The following is a 16,899-nucleotide window of genomic DNA, read 5'->3' on the forward strand; positions in this document are numbered from 1 at the left end:
TCTTAGTGTCATATTCGTGTTCAGCGACCCCAAATTAGTTAGATTTGAGTGGTTGAATGGCTATTACAATATATATTAACCAATATTTCTCTTCAAACTTTTCGCCTTCTCAAGGTGATTTTAACTCTAATTTAGCCGCTGTGGATGGTTTTCATTTCCGCGCTGTTGAAGACTATGAAATAGTGAATGCAATCTCTTCAATTACTTCTAATGCTACTGGATTAGACAACATTCCAATACGATTTATTAATCTTATGCTTCCACTCATCCTACCAATAGTCAAACATCTATTTAACACAATTATTACAACTTGTATTTTTCCTCGGGACTGGAAAAAGATTAAAGTAATTCCAATTAAGAAAAAATCATCGTCCTGTGATGTTACTAATTTAAGGCCTATCAGTTTGTTAAGCTCACTTTCTAAAGCATTTGAAAAGATAATTAAATATCAGCTTACTGAACATGTTAATAGGTATGATCTTCTTCATCCATTGCAGTCTGGATTTAGAAAAGGTCATAGTACAGAAACTGCTTTGATTAAGGTACATAATGATGTAGCACGTTGTATTGATAGACGAGGCGTTGCTGTTCTTCTTCTTATTGACTTTTCTAAAGCGTTTGATCGAGTATCCCACACTAAGCTCTTAAACAAATTGGCCACATTATTTGGATCCCGCAAAAACTAATTTAAATTTTTTTATTTAAATCCCGCAAAAACTAAAGCCTTATTAATAAGTCGTCTCAAAACACCCCCAAATCCTCCAGAGCTTTTCCTCAAAAACGAACTGCTCGAATTTGTCGATCATGCTTGTAATCTTGGCGTCATCTTTAGAAATAACCTAGATTGGGACAAGCAAATTAATTCTCAAATTGGAAAAATTTATGGCTCTCTGAAACAATTGAATTTAACTACAAGATTTCTTAATTCACATACTAAACTTAAACTGTTTAAATCTCTGTTATACCCACACTTCATTTTTGGTGATTTTATATATCCTAACGCAACTGTTGAGTCCCTAAATAAACTCAAAGTGGCTCTAAATTCCTGTGTCAGATATGTTTACAATTTATCTCGATATCACCGAGTATCACATTTACAGAAAAATTTAATTGGCTGCAGTTTCTCTGACTTTTACAAGTACAGATCATGTCTCACACTCTTTAGAGTAATGCACACAGGTGAACCTAATTATCTTAGTTCCAATATAATTCCTCTAAGATCATCCAGATCTAAACAATTCCTAATACCTCAACATTATTCTACTTATTATAGTCAATCATTATTCGTTAGAGGCATTTCAACCTGGAATCTATTACCTTTAAATATCAAAACAAGTATGTCTATACCTTATTTCAAGCGCAAACTCCTGGCCGAACTCAACAACCCGAATCAGTGATACATTTGAGAAAATGTGTAGTAAATTTGAGAAAATTAGCATTAATTTATTTAAGTTAAGTGAAATTGAATAACTCCATCACTAAGTGAATTCCCGCCACAATGTAATGAATTAAAAGGCACGTGCCTTATATTACATGAATAAATAAACAAATAAATAAATAAATAAATAAATAAATATTCCCAATATACTACAGGCGCCATATTGGCCGCCATCTTGGATTTCTGGATTTCTGAATACTTTGGGATTTTCTAAGTGTCATATTCTTGTTCAGCGACCTCATATTAGTTAGATTTGAGTGGTTGAATCACTATTACACCCTCAAATATATGTTCCCAATATACTACAGGCGCCATATTGGTCGCCATCTTGGATTTATGGATTTCTGAATACTTTGGAATATTCTAAGTGTCATATTCGTGTTCAGCGACCCCAAATTAGTTACATTTGAGTTGTTGAATCACTATTACAACCTCAAAAAAATATTCCCAATATACTACAGGCGCCATATTGGCCGCCATCTTGGATTTCTGGATTTCTGAATACTTTGGGATTTTCTAAGTGTCATATTCGTGTTCAGCGACCTCATATTAGTTAGATTTGAGTGGTTGAATCACTATTACACCCTCAAATATATGTTCCCAATATACTACAGGCGCCATATTGGCCGCCATCTTGGATTTCTGGATTTCTGAATACTTTGGGATTTTCTAAGTGTCATATTCTTGTTCAGCGACCTCATATTAGTTAGATTTGAGTGGTTGAATCACTATTACACCCTCAAATATATGCTCCCAATATACTACAGGCGCCATATTGGCCGCCATCTTGGATTTCTGGATTTCTGAATACTTTGGGATTTTCTAAGTGTCATATTCTTGTTCAGCGACCTCATATTAGTTAGATTTGAGTGGTTGAATCACTATTACACCCTCAAATATATGTTCCCAATATACTACAGGCGCCATATTGGCCGCCATCTTGGATTTCTGGATTTCTGAATACTTTGGAATATTCTAAGTGTCATATTCGTGTTCAGCGACCCCAAATTAGTTAAATTTGAATGGTTGATTTCAAATTTTAATGCTTTCTTGTTGATTTGGCCATGGTGTGTTCCCTGAAACGAGCGCCTAAAAAGAGTTGCTTCGACGAATTTAGTCGGTGTTACTAGCAGGTAAGTCGGATCAGGTTCGTTCTTGTTTAAGATGAATCTTGAAATCCTACCGGTTCGAATGCTGCAAGAACGATCAAGATTGGTTGAAATGGAGCCAAATGCGAGCGAGTTGAATTTAGCGAAGCAACTGTTTCGGAGGCTTGGTCGTCCGTGTAAGTGAAATATGCCTTGGACGGAGGAGTGTTAAGACACAGAATCTACCCCAATCATTACGTTGAGCAAATGAAACTTCGTCCTAATTCACCGAAATCATCTGTTCTGCAGAGTTTAGGCCCACACAGAAAAAAATATGTAAGATTACACGACATGTAAACCACGTTTTCAATGTAAAAGTGCTTAATGTAAAAAATAAATATGATGTAAATGACCAAATACAATGTAATTGGCAGTCATGTAAATTTTATTTTGATGGAATTGGTAAATCGCATGTAAACATTCCAGCTTTTTGAAGAACTGACCGAACTGGAAACATGTAAACAATGTAATATAGGGGCTAATGTAAAAATTTGTTCATATATCTGAAAAAAGAACGTGTAAATTTCCATTGCTGCAGTTCGTTTAGAAGTGACAGCTGAAAGTATTTGTTTCCATTATGTTATTTGGTCGCAAGGCTAATCGATCCCGATGATGCTATGAGACGCGGGTTCGATTCCCGCCTTATCCACTGAGCTTCTATCGGATGGTGAAGTAAAACGTCGGTCCCGGTTTCTCCTGTCTCGTCAGAGGCGCTGGAGCAGAAATCCCACGTTAGAGGAAGGCCATGCCCCGGGGGGCGTAGTGCCAATAGTTTCGTTTTTGCTAATTGATGTGTTTTTAAAGAAAGTTCTCGATTTTTAGTAACATTAAATCAAATTTATTCGCTTTTCAGTATGCAACGCGTTTCGTAGCTTGCGTCTCGTCGTGGTGTATAAGAAATATTAGAAACGAGATGTCAATTCGTTTGTTTATGTTTGCATCGAAATTTTTTTATCGCTGCTTTTCTTTTTGAAAATTATAGTTTTTGTCGTTTTTGTTCCCGCAGCAGTGCAGTGGCAGACAAAAGTTTGAAAAAATCACGTCGGCCACCGGTTGGGCTGGTCCTCCAAAGAGCTGTTGACGGAGCGGTCCTGGCGGATAATCGGGCTTCCGCCTTCGTCGTGATAGGTTACGTGGCCAATAGGATGTGCGTCACAATGACACCCTGAAATACATGCGCGGTGCGTTTGCTATCAGTGGCCAGTACCTTATCCGGACTGTTCTCGAAGCACTCGACTGGAAAGGTTCAGAAGATCTTTCCGGATGTCCGGCGTAGAAGAAAACCATCACTGTCGTACCAGCAAAACAGCTTTCGACGAGCTTGCGATCAGCGGAACACTCGGTTCGCGCATCCTTAATCGTGAGGAAGCGCTTGCGATCGTCACCCACGATCTGGTAAATTTTTTCTAAGATTCGGTCAGGTATTGCGGGTTATGTTTCAAGCAGGAGCAAGATCGACGTGAAGGCGCTTAAGTGGTGTCGTTACTTTCCAACATGAATGTGTCACTTTCACCTGATTTTACCTGATCATCTCCATCAATACGGCAACCGATTCTCCAGCACATAAAACGACCCATAAAATGGTTCCGGAACTAACATGTTGACCGGGGGACAGACTAAACACTTGCGATACGCTGCTGTAGACTTGGAAGCAACAAAATCCATGCTGAGATTTGACTCAGACCTCGACGTAGATTAACTTCCTGTAACCAGCCTGCATCGGCGTTTGGTGCGCGGAACTTGACCGGAGAGTGGGAATTGCTGTACGTGGGGGCCGAGGGCTATTCTATTCCAAGGAGCAGTGGCGGCGAGGCACCATGGAGTTATTTTTTTTTCCAGGGCTGTCCGGGTAACATCTTTTTAAGTAAACTTTTGTTTTAAATTAGCTATTCAAAAGAACTGTTCTTATTATAATTGATAATTTCACAATATTGTTAAACAATACCAAACACAAAATACTTTGCAAGGCCAATTTGACAGTTTTTATCCTTAATCAATACCGTCATTGCACTAAGCAGAATAATCAACAAAAAAAAACTGCTAAAAAATACACGTTATGGATAAGTTGGTCTTAAACTACATTTAAACTCTTAATTTACTGGGTACGCATAGATAAACGTGTACTTCAGTAGTACGGTTGGTGTCTTGGATAACGAAATTTGGTTAAATTATGCATGATTCTGTTAAACCGTGCAACGGTTTATTTTGTTTTGACCTTCATTTTCTTGTTTGATTCCTTTCGTTGATTGGGTCGTGTTGACAGCGGTTCAAGGTTTGCGGTGTTTTTGAATGGCTTTTCAGGTAAGTGAGTACAATCTGGAATTGAATTTTCTCCCTATTAATAACAATATTCCCTCTTCTTCAGCCCATAAAAATGGATGAACCACGCCGGAGACCGTGTAATGGTTCGCATCTGGAACAAACTACCGCAAATCCTCATCCTCGGTTACGGTGCAGCAATCATCATATCGTTTGGTCCATCACGTCCAATTGGCACCTGCTCAAGTTGCTCCATCGGTTTCGTTCATGCAACTCCAGCTGACGATGAGTGATTCGATGGCGTTTTATGATACCCAGGTTACGCCCGTAAGAGGATATGACATCGATGCTGGTAGGTTCCGAGCTGTGGCAGGCTCATTTGTCTGCCGAACTGGAGTTGCTTATTGTTTATTTTGCAGAACACCCAGAGACCATTCAAAGACGCGGTCGTTTCCGGGACGTCCGAGCTCTGCAAGCTGATTACCAAAGCGAACCTCGGAAAATTATGTGCTTATCGAGGACAGTTAGCGGCAAGCATTGACGGTGCCGGAATCAATTCAGTCGCGGCAGCGTCATTTTTAGGAGCTGTGGCCATTAGCGGTAGAAGCGGAAAATCTGACTGGTTCAACTGTGGTCAGCCGATGACCTTTCAAGAAAATCCGTAAGTAGAAGAGTACTGTCTGTGGAGGCGACGTTGGGTCAAAGTGATGTTTAGGGATTTTGCAATGTCTCAGGTTCTTCTTAATGAAACTTAATTCTTTTTAAAGGGCTGATTAATTTATCAAGTGCTCCATTGAATCTAGAATTCAAAACATTCAACGAATTCTAGATTCAATGGAGCAAAAAAATTTTTTATTCGTGTAAGTTTACATTAGATTTATTGGAAATTTACACGATTTTGAAAGATTTTTGGTTTGCGCATTTACAATGAAGGTCATGTAAATTTCCAACTAATTCGATGTAAATATACATCATTTATCATGATACCTTTTGGTACATGATAAGTAATGTAAATTTACAGAAATATTTTTTTCTGTGCACCCCAAAGCTTTACTTCAGGCAAATTGTCCTTCACTCTAACAGAACGCAGCCTAATTAAAATATCTGTATTGAGTGGGTCTCGTGGCGCAGGGGTAGCGGCTTCGGCTGCCGATCCCGATGATGCTATGAGACGCGGGTTCGATTCCCGCCTTATCCACTGAGCTTCTATCGGATGGTGAAGTAAAATGTCGGTCCCGGTTTCTCCTGTCTCGTCAGAGGCACTGGAGCAGAAATCCCACGTTAGAGGAAGGCCATGCCCCGGGGGGCGTAGTGCCAATAGTTTCGTTTTCGTAATGAATTTCCACCCCAGAATCGACTCTGGTCACCCGAAATTCAACAAGACAACTGAAATTCGCCACAAGGGTTCTCCCAAATAAACACTGAAAAAAAATCACTCTACCTAACTAACTGGAACTGTCAAACCAAAAGCTTCGTCAAAAAGCTTCGCCGAGGACGTCAAACGAAAACGTAAACAAACGTGGCTGTCCGTAATTTTACTCGCGGTGTGATTTTTACCAGAATGTGCTCTAAATGTGTCCAAAAAGTAGTGAAAAGTGCCTGAAACTACCAGAAACGTTTTTACTTGCTGCTCATTTACGGGGGGAGTATTAACTTTCCCTAAAAAATCCAAAAATTGATGTGCTTTGTGTTTTCTTTTGCAGGAGCTGCGTCGTGGGAAAAAAACTCGAGTGCTGAAGGCTGGCGGAAATTTATTGATTATGCTGAAGGCTGGACAAATTTTATGCTACTGAACTGAAAACCAAGTGCTGAAGGCCAAAATCTACTACAGGATGGAAAAATTTGTTGCGGAAGGCTGAAACTACAAACCAAAAATATGTTGCGGATGGATGAATTTGCTGTGACGTCATCAACTGCGATTCTAATTGGACGCTGCGACGAATTCTAACCTAACTTACTAATCACGACGGAATTTATGCTGCGCGATGCTGATTCATGCTGACGACTCTTCTACTCATCTCAAGTTCCCGAAAAATATGCTCCAGACGACAGAACTGAAGACAACATACATCATCGACCATGCTACGACAACATCACTTCGTGGGACTCAACATAAACATGATGAAGATCAAGAAGAATACTAACAATAGTTTTTATAAGATTAGGCGCGACTAACAATTAACAAGCTTTATTTACATCAGGTAGGGTATTTGCTCCCATCCTTGATCCTATTCCTATCCTAAATCTAATTTTTGTCTGCACTGAAGATAAAAATTACGCCCAAAATGTGTCATAGCTACACATTGGATGTGTCAACCGCGTTGTTTTGAAATCGATGTGTGGCTTTTACACATCGCGATGGTTTTTGATCAAAAATCCATCCAGTGTGTAAACTATTCTTTCGCTAGCTTCGCCAAAGTTGCCGTGTGGTATCGCCACCAGTCTTGCAATTTGACGTGAGGAGAAGAGTGAAAAAAAACATGCGGTTTGCTCTTGTGTTTGCAAAGTTCAGGTAATTTCTTATATTTTGAAATAGTTGTTCAATGATCCTAACAATTCTTACTTTTCAGTTTATGTGCAGAGAGAGTTGCAAACGAGCTGCTCAAATTTCAGCCGATTCAGTTTTAGAATTGGCCGCCCTTGTGATAGAAGCATCTCTAGCACCACTACCGCGAAGTTCCTTTAATCCCGGTTGGTATCGGGACCGACTCGACCCGTGTCTCCGCGATGGTCAACTCACCCCCCAGTCTAGAACATCCTGAAGCTGTGTAGTATCCGGTAGGTAAGCGTTTATTAACATATTTTTGGATTTGCGTTTGATTCTGATGAAGTTTGTTTTTAGGTTAGAATCTCCTGAAAGTGCTACCGGAAACGTCGAAAATGAGCATCGCTTCCATGCTGAGCGGCCCAGTGCCAGTTCCTACGCGTGGTGATCCGGTGACCCATAAGTTAAAACCTGCCACCGACGCCACCGGAACAGTCGTCGCAGGTACCAGTTGGAGCCGGCAACGGCCGTGCCTGATCCGAACAGCTACTGTTCCATCGGGAGGATGAAATCTAGTTCGAGTCGATTGTGCGGGTTAATCCGGCCGCCCGCAAGCAAAAATTGTGAGTCCATTTGGGGTCATTGAGATGGTTTTTGAAAGATGTCTTTCACAGGAACGAAGCATTCCGAAGATTGCCAAGCAACCGGATCAAGACGGAGCATGACAACGAGCAGCAGCAGCAGCACTACCAAAGGAATGAGACCCGCCAGTCGTCGAGCGGTGGGTACAGCAAAACATTGCCTACGAAGCGCGGCGTTACATCACTGTCGGAAGTCCGTTGCGGTTCAAAAACGCGTCGCTCCAGCCATCGACCCCCAAACTGCTGCTAGTCCTTTACCGAACATGCGAAGCTCAGGGTGGTTAAATCTTCGCGATTTTCGCGAATTTCGCGGATTTCGCGGAAATCTAAATTGCTCTCACCGAGCAGGATTTAGATAAATTTGCGTTCTTTCTTCTGGAAATACTAGATTTAGACAAACATTTTCACTAGCCATCGAAATCTACGTTGTATTCTTGAAGATAGACCCACAGGAACATTCAACAGAAATCCATTCGGAATGACGGACAAACCCAGCCGGTCGAGTCTGTGCGATGTAAAAGTTGTACAAGGAAGAGCAGCGCGAGGAAGTCCAACCCCCAAGAGAGGAGTCGGCCATCTTGAACTACTGCACCTCAGCATCGAAGTGTACGAGAAGCGGTACCAGGCGCAAGACATTGCCGGCCAGATGCTGGCCGATTTAGCTTCGAACGCAACGAAGGCGTAACGGTTGGTTCCCGTGTCCGGTCGGCAATCGCTGCAGATTGTAACGCTCTTGTTTCTTTCAGTCCTGCGTTAGAACCAATCAACTCGAACCAGTACTCGTCGCATCACGAGGCGATGGCCGGCGGCCTGTGGGTCCGGTTCCAGAAGGATCGTGGCGGGACGTCGACCGGGTCAGCGGCGGTTGGCGGCAGCAGTTCTGTGGGCCGGGACGGATCGGTGCTAGCCGACGCCAGCTAAAGCTATCACTACAAGTATCATCCGGCGGGGGGGCGTTGGTTCGTTGATCGGAGGACGTGGCACGGTGGATCCCAGTGTGATCGCCGCCGGCGCTGAACTCCACGGCAGTGGTGTGATGTTGGAAGTGTTTCTCCAGTACCGAGCGATTTTAACCACATTTATAAGACTGCCGGCGATCCAGCGCTGTCCTTGGACGAGGAGGATCTTGCCAACCTGTAGGGTGCAAACGGCCCGGGGGAAGAGTACGCGTAAATTACACACTGTGAGTATCACTTATATGCACAAAACCAAGCCAGCTGTTGACTTTCTCCATCCAACAGTGGCGACCACGACCGAGACCGGTGTACTACGACCTGTTGCTGATGACCTACCAGCTCAGTAGGCACCTTTCGCTTGAGCTGCGCGATGCTTTGGGTACTGCTCGGTGGATAAATTGTTACTATGAAGCAGATCGAACTCGATGCGCCGCTCCTGAATTTGGATTTCGCTAGAGTTTTGGTGCTGCTGGAGCCCACTTCCAGCTGACTGGAAGCTGCAGGATGTCCTGGGACGACATGGGTGAGCGAAACCGGTAGTTTGAACAGCCAACGCCCCAAATGCATGTGCACATCGCAGCATCCGGTACCCCAAAATGTTCATTAGTCGGTTATAACAGTTTTTCGATAGTTCGTACCATAAGTCAGATTTGTTCTGCTAGGATTAAAGTGAGATATTAAAATTACTAGTATTTAAGTAGGTTACATTTTCGTAATAAATAAATAAATAATTGCCGTTCAAAAGCCAAACGACAGGCGACACCTAGTGTTGAGTGGCAGAACAGAGCGAAGAATGTCGATTGAAATTTCCGCCCTTTGAGGTTATGTATGCGAATTCTGTTTTGTTAAATTCCAGCGTTGAGAACAACTTTTGAGCAAAAATTCGAGCTGATACTTTGTTAACTTTTGATGCTCTATCATTTTAAACAATATTATTTTTTCAAAATTTTTTTTTTTCAAACTTTTTTTTATTGCGTTAATTTATAGAGGGCAAAGAGTTAACAATCGTACTACTTGAATTTTTTCTCAAAAGTTGTTCTATGAGCTGTAAATTCAATTTTAAGTTTGCATTCCTATGTAACCGAACAGCGAAAATTTGAATCGTCATTCTTCGATGCTTTGCGCCACCTGTCGGAATTTTTGAGCTTTTGATCGCGAATTTGAAATTGAATTGTTTTTCAAGTAAATCGAAGAAAATTGGGCTTATCTATTCACCGATAGGTGGCAGCACAATATTCCCGCTATTCGATAGCTTCCCATTTTTGCCACCAGGCGGCTACCGCCAAATCAAAAGTTACACATTGGATGCTTTTTTGGCCAGAATCCAGCAAATGTGTTCCGGCCTGTTTACACGGCGCGATGGTTCAAGCGTGGTCTTGTGCGAAAATGGTTGGATTCAACGCTTTTTGGTGTAATTCTGATCTTCAGTGTAGATCTTCATGTTGGCTAGGGGAGTTTGTCTTTCGATTTCGTCCGCAAAAGCTCATGAATCATCGATACTCTCATCTGAAGCTGGACAGGTGTGGCATGTAGTTGTAGTTGTTGATGCCTAAGAAGTGTTTTGGAGCATAATTTATGCTTGGTTGCCTCTCTAAGGTTAGAGGGTACATAGCTCGAGAATCCTAAATTTGAAAAATCCTAAATTGCAAATCCTAACTGAAACTGATCGAATCTAACCGCGGTGTTAGTCGACCGAGCTGCTTACGCTCATTCAGAGGAAGTTTCCTAATTAATTACTGTTTCCCTTCAATTTTCAGCGGATTTTGCGGGTCAAACTACGAGATGAAATCAAATAACAACAAATACTGGGATCGGTTACCGGGAGGCGGATAAGCCGACATTCTGTTGCCGAGAAGCGGCCAAACGATCTACTTTGAAGAACCAGCTGGGAATTTTGATCGTTTTGTGTGGGGACGTCCATAAACTACGACGGAAACTACAGGAAGAATTTAATAATCTTTTTTTGTTGGATGGATCAATAAAGAACTAATTTAGGACAAATTTTGTGAATTTGGGTAGGTTTACTAACACCAATTGAAAGAAACCAGATAATGGGCCTAGGTGATTAGCGCCTTCGCTCGTTGTAAGGGATTTTCCCCCGTGTTTTCACCTTTCCTACCACTTCTTTGTCAATGTCTCATCTTCTTTTCTCTGACTGAATGCTAGTTCGTTCGAAAGTCGTTTGCGTTCCTTTAGACGGTTGTTGTTGCCAGCTCGATTTACTCGGGTTTGCTCAACATTGTCTTTCGACTTCTGAGTCTTATTCACGGTCATCGTCTGAGCATCCTCATTCACAGACTCGCGCTTTACGTTTTCCCATTGATCTAGAACGACTGCAGGTTCTAGCGGGGACTCCCCATCAACGCGTTAGCTCCGGGTTCTTGGTGTAGTAGGTCATCGTCCCAACTCGCATCGTGGACTCGCTCTGTCTTCTGTTCGAGAGGATAAGCTTTACTCACAGCAACAACCCCTAATGAGCGCAAACTTCCCTAGTCAGATCTACTAAATCATTTCTTCTATTCTCAGATTAGGCTGACATTCAACTGTTTTAGTACGCAGATCGTAACCCTTAAGGCGCGTGGTAAATTCCGATTTTATTTTCTCTGAAAGGCTAATTCAATCGATGTCGCTTACGTCAGAATGAAGTCGAAGTCATGCTCGATCGTGTAATTTGCGTTAATCTTGACTGGGCCTGAACATTTATCATATGTAGCATCTTGGTCTAAACTCGAAATTAAATTTCACTAACAGCTCAAGATCGGTGAATCGTGATCAGAAACGTGACTTTTGTGAGAAAGTTTTGAATCCTAATTTGATATTTACCTATCAAAATCTCAAGAAATCATCAATCCGATGTGTAAATCGTTTGTTTTGTTCAATGTAGAAATCAGTAAAGATTTGATTTTTTTTTTTGATTATCTATCTAGTTATTTCATTTTGTATCAATTTGATTCTTGTAACAAATCTCCCAAAAAGAATCTGAACAAACTTGCAATCAAGTACTACCACAAGCACTCCGTAATCAGGACAGTTAATAAATAGCACATATACTTTAATAAATAATCAAAAATAAATAAATAAATAACACCGATAGTGACTTCCCCAAATAAATATGCCTAAATGAACTCAGTATCCGAAATAATTTCCCAAAATGATCTCTTTTTCGAATCTTTTCGATCAGAACTCCAAAATTAATATTTCCCAAAACAAATCATCATTTTTCACATAATCAGAACTCCAAATTAATTTTCCTAACATTTATCATCAGTAAATCATTTTTTTTTTTCGTTTAGTTATCTCATTTTTCGTTAGACCACAGCATGTGTAACTTTCTATCATTAATTCTCTAAAAAACTCTCACGCTTGCCATGCAAATAAATTAACACAGTAACTCCACAAGAACATTATTTACTCCAAAAATTAATTAGTTTTACTCCAAATCAGTACGAAATTCAACGAATTTTACGTTGGGCGCCAAAATGCAACCGTTGCTAGTCGATCTGGTGAGCGTGAGATTTATGCGCCACTCCCAAAGGGAGATCGCACGCCATGTTGGTTTGCCCGGTCGAGACTCTTTTGAAAGACGAGCCCATTTTGAACTGATCCTCATCGGAGGATTCAGGATCGAACCAGCTAGATCACCGAGAACTGCCACTAAACGAAACCGAGAATCCGTCACGCCAACCACAAGAAATTTCCCAGACAACTTACTCCAGTGTGTTGCTTCCCATGCCTAAAAGCTCATCATCGGCAGTGCCGCCACCTGCCACCAGGCAGCGCTTCGATCGTGGCAGTGCATTCGACGCCAAGCTCTGTCATTCAGAAAACAGAACGAAAAAAGACGACGAAAAGTGACATAACTCCAGATTCAATCAACCAAAGAAACTCCACAAGTAGGTTTTAAACAACAATTAAACGAACGTTTTATTTATCCGAAAAAGAACTAAAGCGGTTTTTATTCATAACTCCAGAAAGAAAGGTGAGTTCTCGTTTGTTCGTTTTGGGTTTAGCATGCTTATATTTGTACAATAGTGTTGGTGGCCATCTTCAAGATATCTTTCTTCTACCTACTTTGCGTGTGTGCGTTTGATCTTAATTCTGTCTGTTTCCCTAACCGTGCTCTTGTGCTCTCTCCATCTTCTTGCTAGCAATCAGCTGATCCAAATCGGCTTCTGCTTCGAAATTGCGCGCGCGCGCGTTTAGATTTCAGGGGTCATCCACGTGTGGCGTAGAAACGCGTGGGATTAAAGTTCGATCCTCAAACTTTGGGCGCGTCCGTCAAGGGCGGACTCGCGTCTGCCGCCTCGGCACTAGGCCGGCAAAAACGTGCTACGTCAGCTAGGGACGTGCTTCTTCCACAAGTGCAAAAAGAACGGACTCACCGAATGATGATCTTGTTGCTGCTGTTGTTCTCTGCTGCTGGTGGTTGGTTGCTCAGCTCAGGGACGACACGTGGCCGTCAGCTGATGAACAGCTGATCGGAATGCGGGACTCGGCCTTACGGGGTGGCTCGGGCCGGTTTAAACGATTCCCGGTTCCGCGGCTGTCAGCGTTCGCAACCGGACAGGAAGCTCCGGCCTTAGGGTTGACTCCGGCCGGGACTAACGATCTCCGCTGTCCTCGTGTGGTGGTTCAGGGACCCTCCCTTCTTCACCGGGGCGATGTGTTGACGGATCGCCGCCTAGCGTGCGCTCACGCTCTTTGTCCTCGTGCTTCGCCTGGTGACGTACGGCGCCAACGAGAAGTGCGGTGCGCGGGGAACTTCGTCTCCGTTTTTCTCTGCTGCTTCTGCTGCTCGTGTGTTCGCGCTGCTGCTGGGCTGGTGCTGCTGCGGGATGGTTAGCGCTGTTGCTAACGGGCGAATGCTGTTCGGAGAAACTCTATGAGCACATGCACGGTTTCTAAAAGAGCACATTACCTTTTCTCCTGTTCGCACACAAATTAGACAATATTTAGCACTAGCGCACACACGACTAACTAACGGGAAACTAATAAATGGAAATTTAATTAGTTAACAAAAAATGGAACACGTCACTATACTACATTACATTTTGTACAAAAAGCCAAAAACTCGCGGTACAAAACGCGCACTTCCACTCTCGTTGATAGCTGGGGACAAAGTGAACGAGCCCTGGAGTCCTCAGAATAGGGAAGGTCGCAACGGACGCTCAAGCGGTTTGACCGGAATTACGTCATTCCTTGAGATGCTCTCTGGGTAACTGCGTGCGACAGAAGTAGCGAACTCCCCATCCCTTTTTAGCAACTGTATTCTCGGGTCTAGCTGTGGTGTTCTCTCACTGAGGTAGTTCAAGATCGGCTCATCTCTCTCAAGAGTCTCTCTCCGGGTCTTAACGCAATCGGTCCAAAACAGGTTGAGTTACCGTGGTGAATACTACAGAGATGTTTACCGAAGAGTGCAAGCGGAGTTTGACTACACGGATTTTATTGCAAAATGTAAATAAATAACATTTAACATTGAAACAAATAAATAAATAATTTTGCCAAACAGGCCAACTGTTACAACGTCAAAGCAGATTTTTCAAAGCAACAAAAGACTTTTGTGGAATTGAGAAAATCAAGGTTTGTTTCAACGCAAAATTGGCGTTGATTATATTCAACAAAAATTTTGTTGATTCAAACCTCGTACAGGCTGATTCTACAAAACATTTTTCTGCGTGCTATTAGAAATACAAAAATTTAAACAACATTTACTCAAATTAAACGCAAAGGGAAAAAAGCCGAAATCAGATTTCAAGTGAAAAATAGAAAATATAAACATTGTTCACGTCGATCACGCAAACAGACGTAAATCATCGAACAAATATAAATAACTAAAACAACTCAACCTGGTGGTAAATACAAAAATAGCGCGTGGTGTAGGGCGATTTGCTTGCCGTCAACGCAGACCATGTCGGCAGAAGATTTGGACCGGAATAATGATTTAGTTTGTTTCAGCAAACGAAAGTCGGCAAACGTGAACTTCATTTAAATTCAAATCTGCCATTATATTGCTGTTTAATGGTGTAAAAAAGAGATTTACGTCTGTATGTCTGTGTTATAGGGCCGGTATGCTCTTTAAAAGAAAGGGGGTCAAGAAAAAGCTTTACGAACGGCAGAACAAAAGAGAGGAAACGTTTTCTTGGGGCTTTTCTTCACCCTCTCTGGACTGCATTTGAAATTTTTCTTGACCGGTTTCTTCCGAAGTGCATACCTTACAATAAATGTGATGATATTAGTAAATAATAATAATAAAAATTAAGTTTTACAGAGATTGTTAAATGCTCACCTATTGCCCCAATGCATTGAGGAAACCCCAAAAGCTCAAATCCATCGACTTTTTCCTTAATTGATTCTCTCGTTAGTGGTATATCATTCAGATAAACAGGGCGCAGTTTTTCCCAGATTTCAGAACAGAAATCGAGTAAAATTTCACAAACTGTGGACTTTCCAACTCCAAACAAATTGCCAATCGTTCGATATTCAGCAGAAGAACCAAGAGCATACAAAGAAATTGCTATCCAGATTTTTAAGCGAAGATGGCGTTCGAATGGTGAACGCCCGAAATGTCAAAATCACGCAATGGTACCAACATTACGAAAAAAGTGTGCCATGGCATGACAGCCATACTTTTTTCTAATGTTGGTGCTACTGCGTGATTTTGACAATTCGGGCGTTCACAATTCGAATGCCATCTTCGCTTAAAAACCTGGATACGCTTTGGGAGAGAAACCGCTTTGCGCATAACTGTATCTTCCTTTTTGAGATGTGGAAGTAAATTACATAATTTTTTGAAAGATTTACGGCTCATTCGAAAGTTTGTCTTAAAATCGGCATCCGAAAGCGAAGCACAGTCTATTTCCCAAAAGAATTGAGATCTTGCCTGTTAGAAAGATTTGAACTTGTAAAATTAATAAGTGTCAAGAAATAATCTATTGAAAAAAAAACTTACCAGCATCCAGACTTTTCCACTCGAAACATTTTTTGTGTATGAAAGGATAAGCAGTCGCTGAACGGTTCGGAGCAATTCAATCTTCTGAAGTGAGTGTTTTTTGCGTGTTGCATATATTTGCGCTTCACTACTCAAAAACAAATTTATTTGCATAAATGTTTGCACATATTGAACTAGCAATAACTCGAAATTAACCATTTTAAATGAATAAAAAGAAAAATAAGAGTAAGAAATCAAAAACGCAGCGTGTTTAGAATTCAAAACAAAACAAGAATGGGTTCTAAATTCCTATGTTTGCTTGGATTCAATCAAAATATTGCTTGCTTGGATTTCAAAAAACATTCTCAGTTTTGTAGTTTGGTAGAGAGTTTCATATCTGAAACAAGGACTTGATTGTTGAGGCAATTCCAAGCCACTTTTTATACTTAAGCTATCATCCACCCCAGAATTCGAACTGACGACCTTTGGATTGTTAGTTCAACCGCCGACGTCGAGGCTATCAAACCAAACTTGCCAATACCGAGCTCCAGAGTTCTCAAAATTCAAGTGCCCCATAAATTTAAATTACCAATAAAACTTTTTTTTTGTTAAATCCCAACTAAAATTTGAGGTAGTAGCGTCCGCTTCCTTTAAGAAGAAACAAGCTCATATCGACGCTGTAGTCTATGAGAAAAAGTCAAACCAATCCAGGATTTCTATGGCACATTTTTTAGGGCTTCAAAAGACCATTCGAAAGCAGCTAAGAGAGTTGGAATTGATGAAGTTCTACGAAAAGACGAGCAATTCTAAAAAAATTTCATGTTATTTGGACCACAAAAATTAATGCTCGTTTTAAACCACCTCTTTTTGTCGTAGAGGGCTCATACTTGACATGAGTTCATCTCATGAAGAGACAAACAAACGTTGAAAGTTTCATACAAATCGGACCTCGATACGACCTCTAGAACAAACCGAGCAAAATCTACAAAAACTGCCATTAAAAAAATCATGGTGCAAGATACGACTACCAAACGGTACAAACCC

The 16,899-nt window shown here is 41.4% G+C and overlaps 1 protein-coding gene and 1 long non-coding RNA gene across 4 annotated transcripts; one reads left to right on the top strand and one right to left on the bottom strand.

Moving 5' to 3' along the window:
• Nucleotides 1-2,869: 2,869 nt before the first annotated feature.
• LOC120427792 (uncharacterized) lies at nucleotides 2,870-11,469 on the top strand. 3 transcript variants are annotated; one of them, XR_008211752.1, is made up of 5 exons: nucleotides 7,610-7,953; nucleotides 8,005-8,658; nucleotides 8,718-9,154; nucleotides 9,213-10,523; nucleotides 10,685-11,469. XR_008211752.1 is itself a non-coding variant. In XM_039592716.2 (4 exons), exons 2-4 carry the CDS (start codon nucleotides 5,183-5,185, stop codon nucleotides 10,758-10,760), a joined length of 333 nt encoding a protein of 110 aa, XP_039448650.1. In that variant the 5' UTR covers nucleotides 2,870-4,887; nucleotides 4,952-5,182; the 3' UTR covers nucleotides 10,761-11,469. The 3 variants fall into 3 exon arrangements, 1 of the variants encoding a protein (XP_039448650.1); XR_008211753.1 differs by having other exon boundaries at nucleotides 9,213-10,447; XM_039592716.2 differs by lacking the exons at nucleotides 7,610-7,953; nucleotides 8,005-8,658; nucleotides 8,718-9,154; nucleotides 9,213-10,523 and adding exons at nucleotides 2,870-4,887; nucleotides 4,952-5,197; nucleotides 5,265-5,506.
• A 642-nt stretch (nucleotides 11,470-12,111) lies between these two features.
• LOC120427800 (uncharacterized) lies at nucleotides 12,112-14,547 on the bottom strand. Its single transcript, XR_005606967.2, has 3 exons — nucleotides 13,976-14,547; nucleotides 13,846-13,915; nucleotides 12,112-13,792 (listed from the first exon to the last, which is right to left on the bottom strand). It is a non-coding gene; the product is annotated as an uncharacterized LOC120427800 (long non-coding RNA).
• Nucleotides 14,548-16,899: the final 2,352 nt, after the last annotated feature.

The sequence above is a fragment of the Culex pipiens genome, chromosome 1 (assembly GCF_016801865.2).
Source record: "Culex pipiens pallens isolate TS chromosome 1, TS_CPP_V2, whole genome shotgun sequence".
Classification (NCBI taxonomy): Eukaryota; Metazoa; Arthropoda; class Insecta; order Diptera; family Culicidae; genus Culex; species Culex pipiens.

Bases quoted from the DNA above. Each gene is read 5' to 3' on its own strand.
- LOC120427792 (XM_039592716.2), top strand. The intron at 5,507-10,684 runs GTAAGTAGAAGA...TTCAATTTTCAG, and splicing joins ATGACCTTTCAAGAAAATCC to CGGATTTTGCGGGTCAAACT.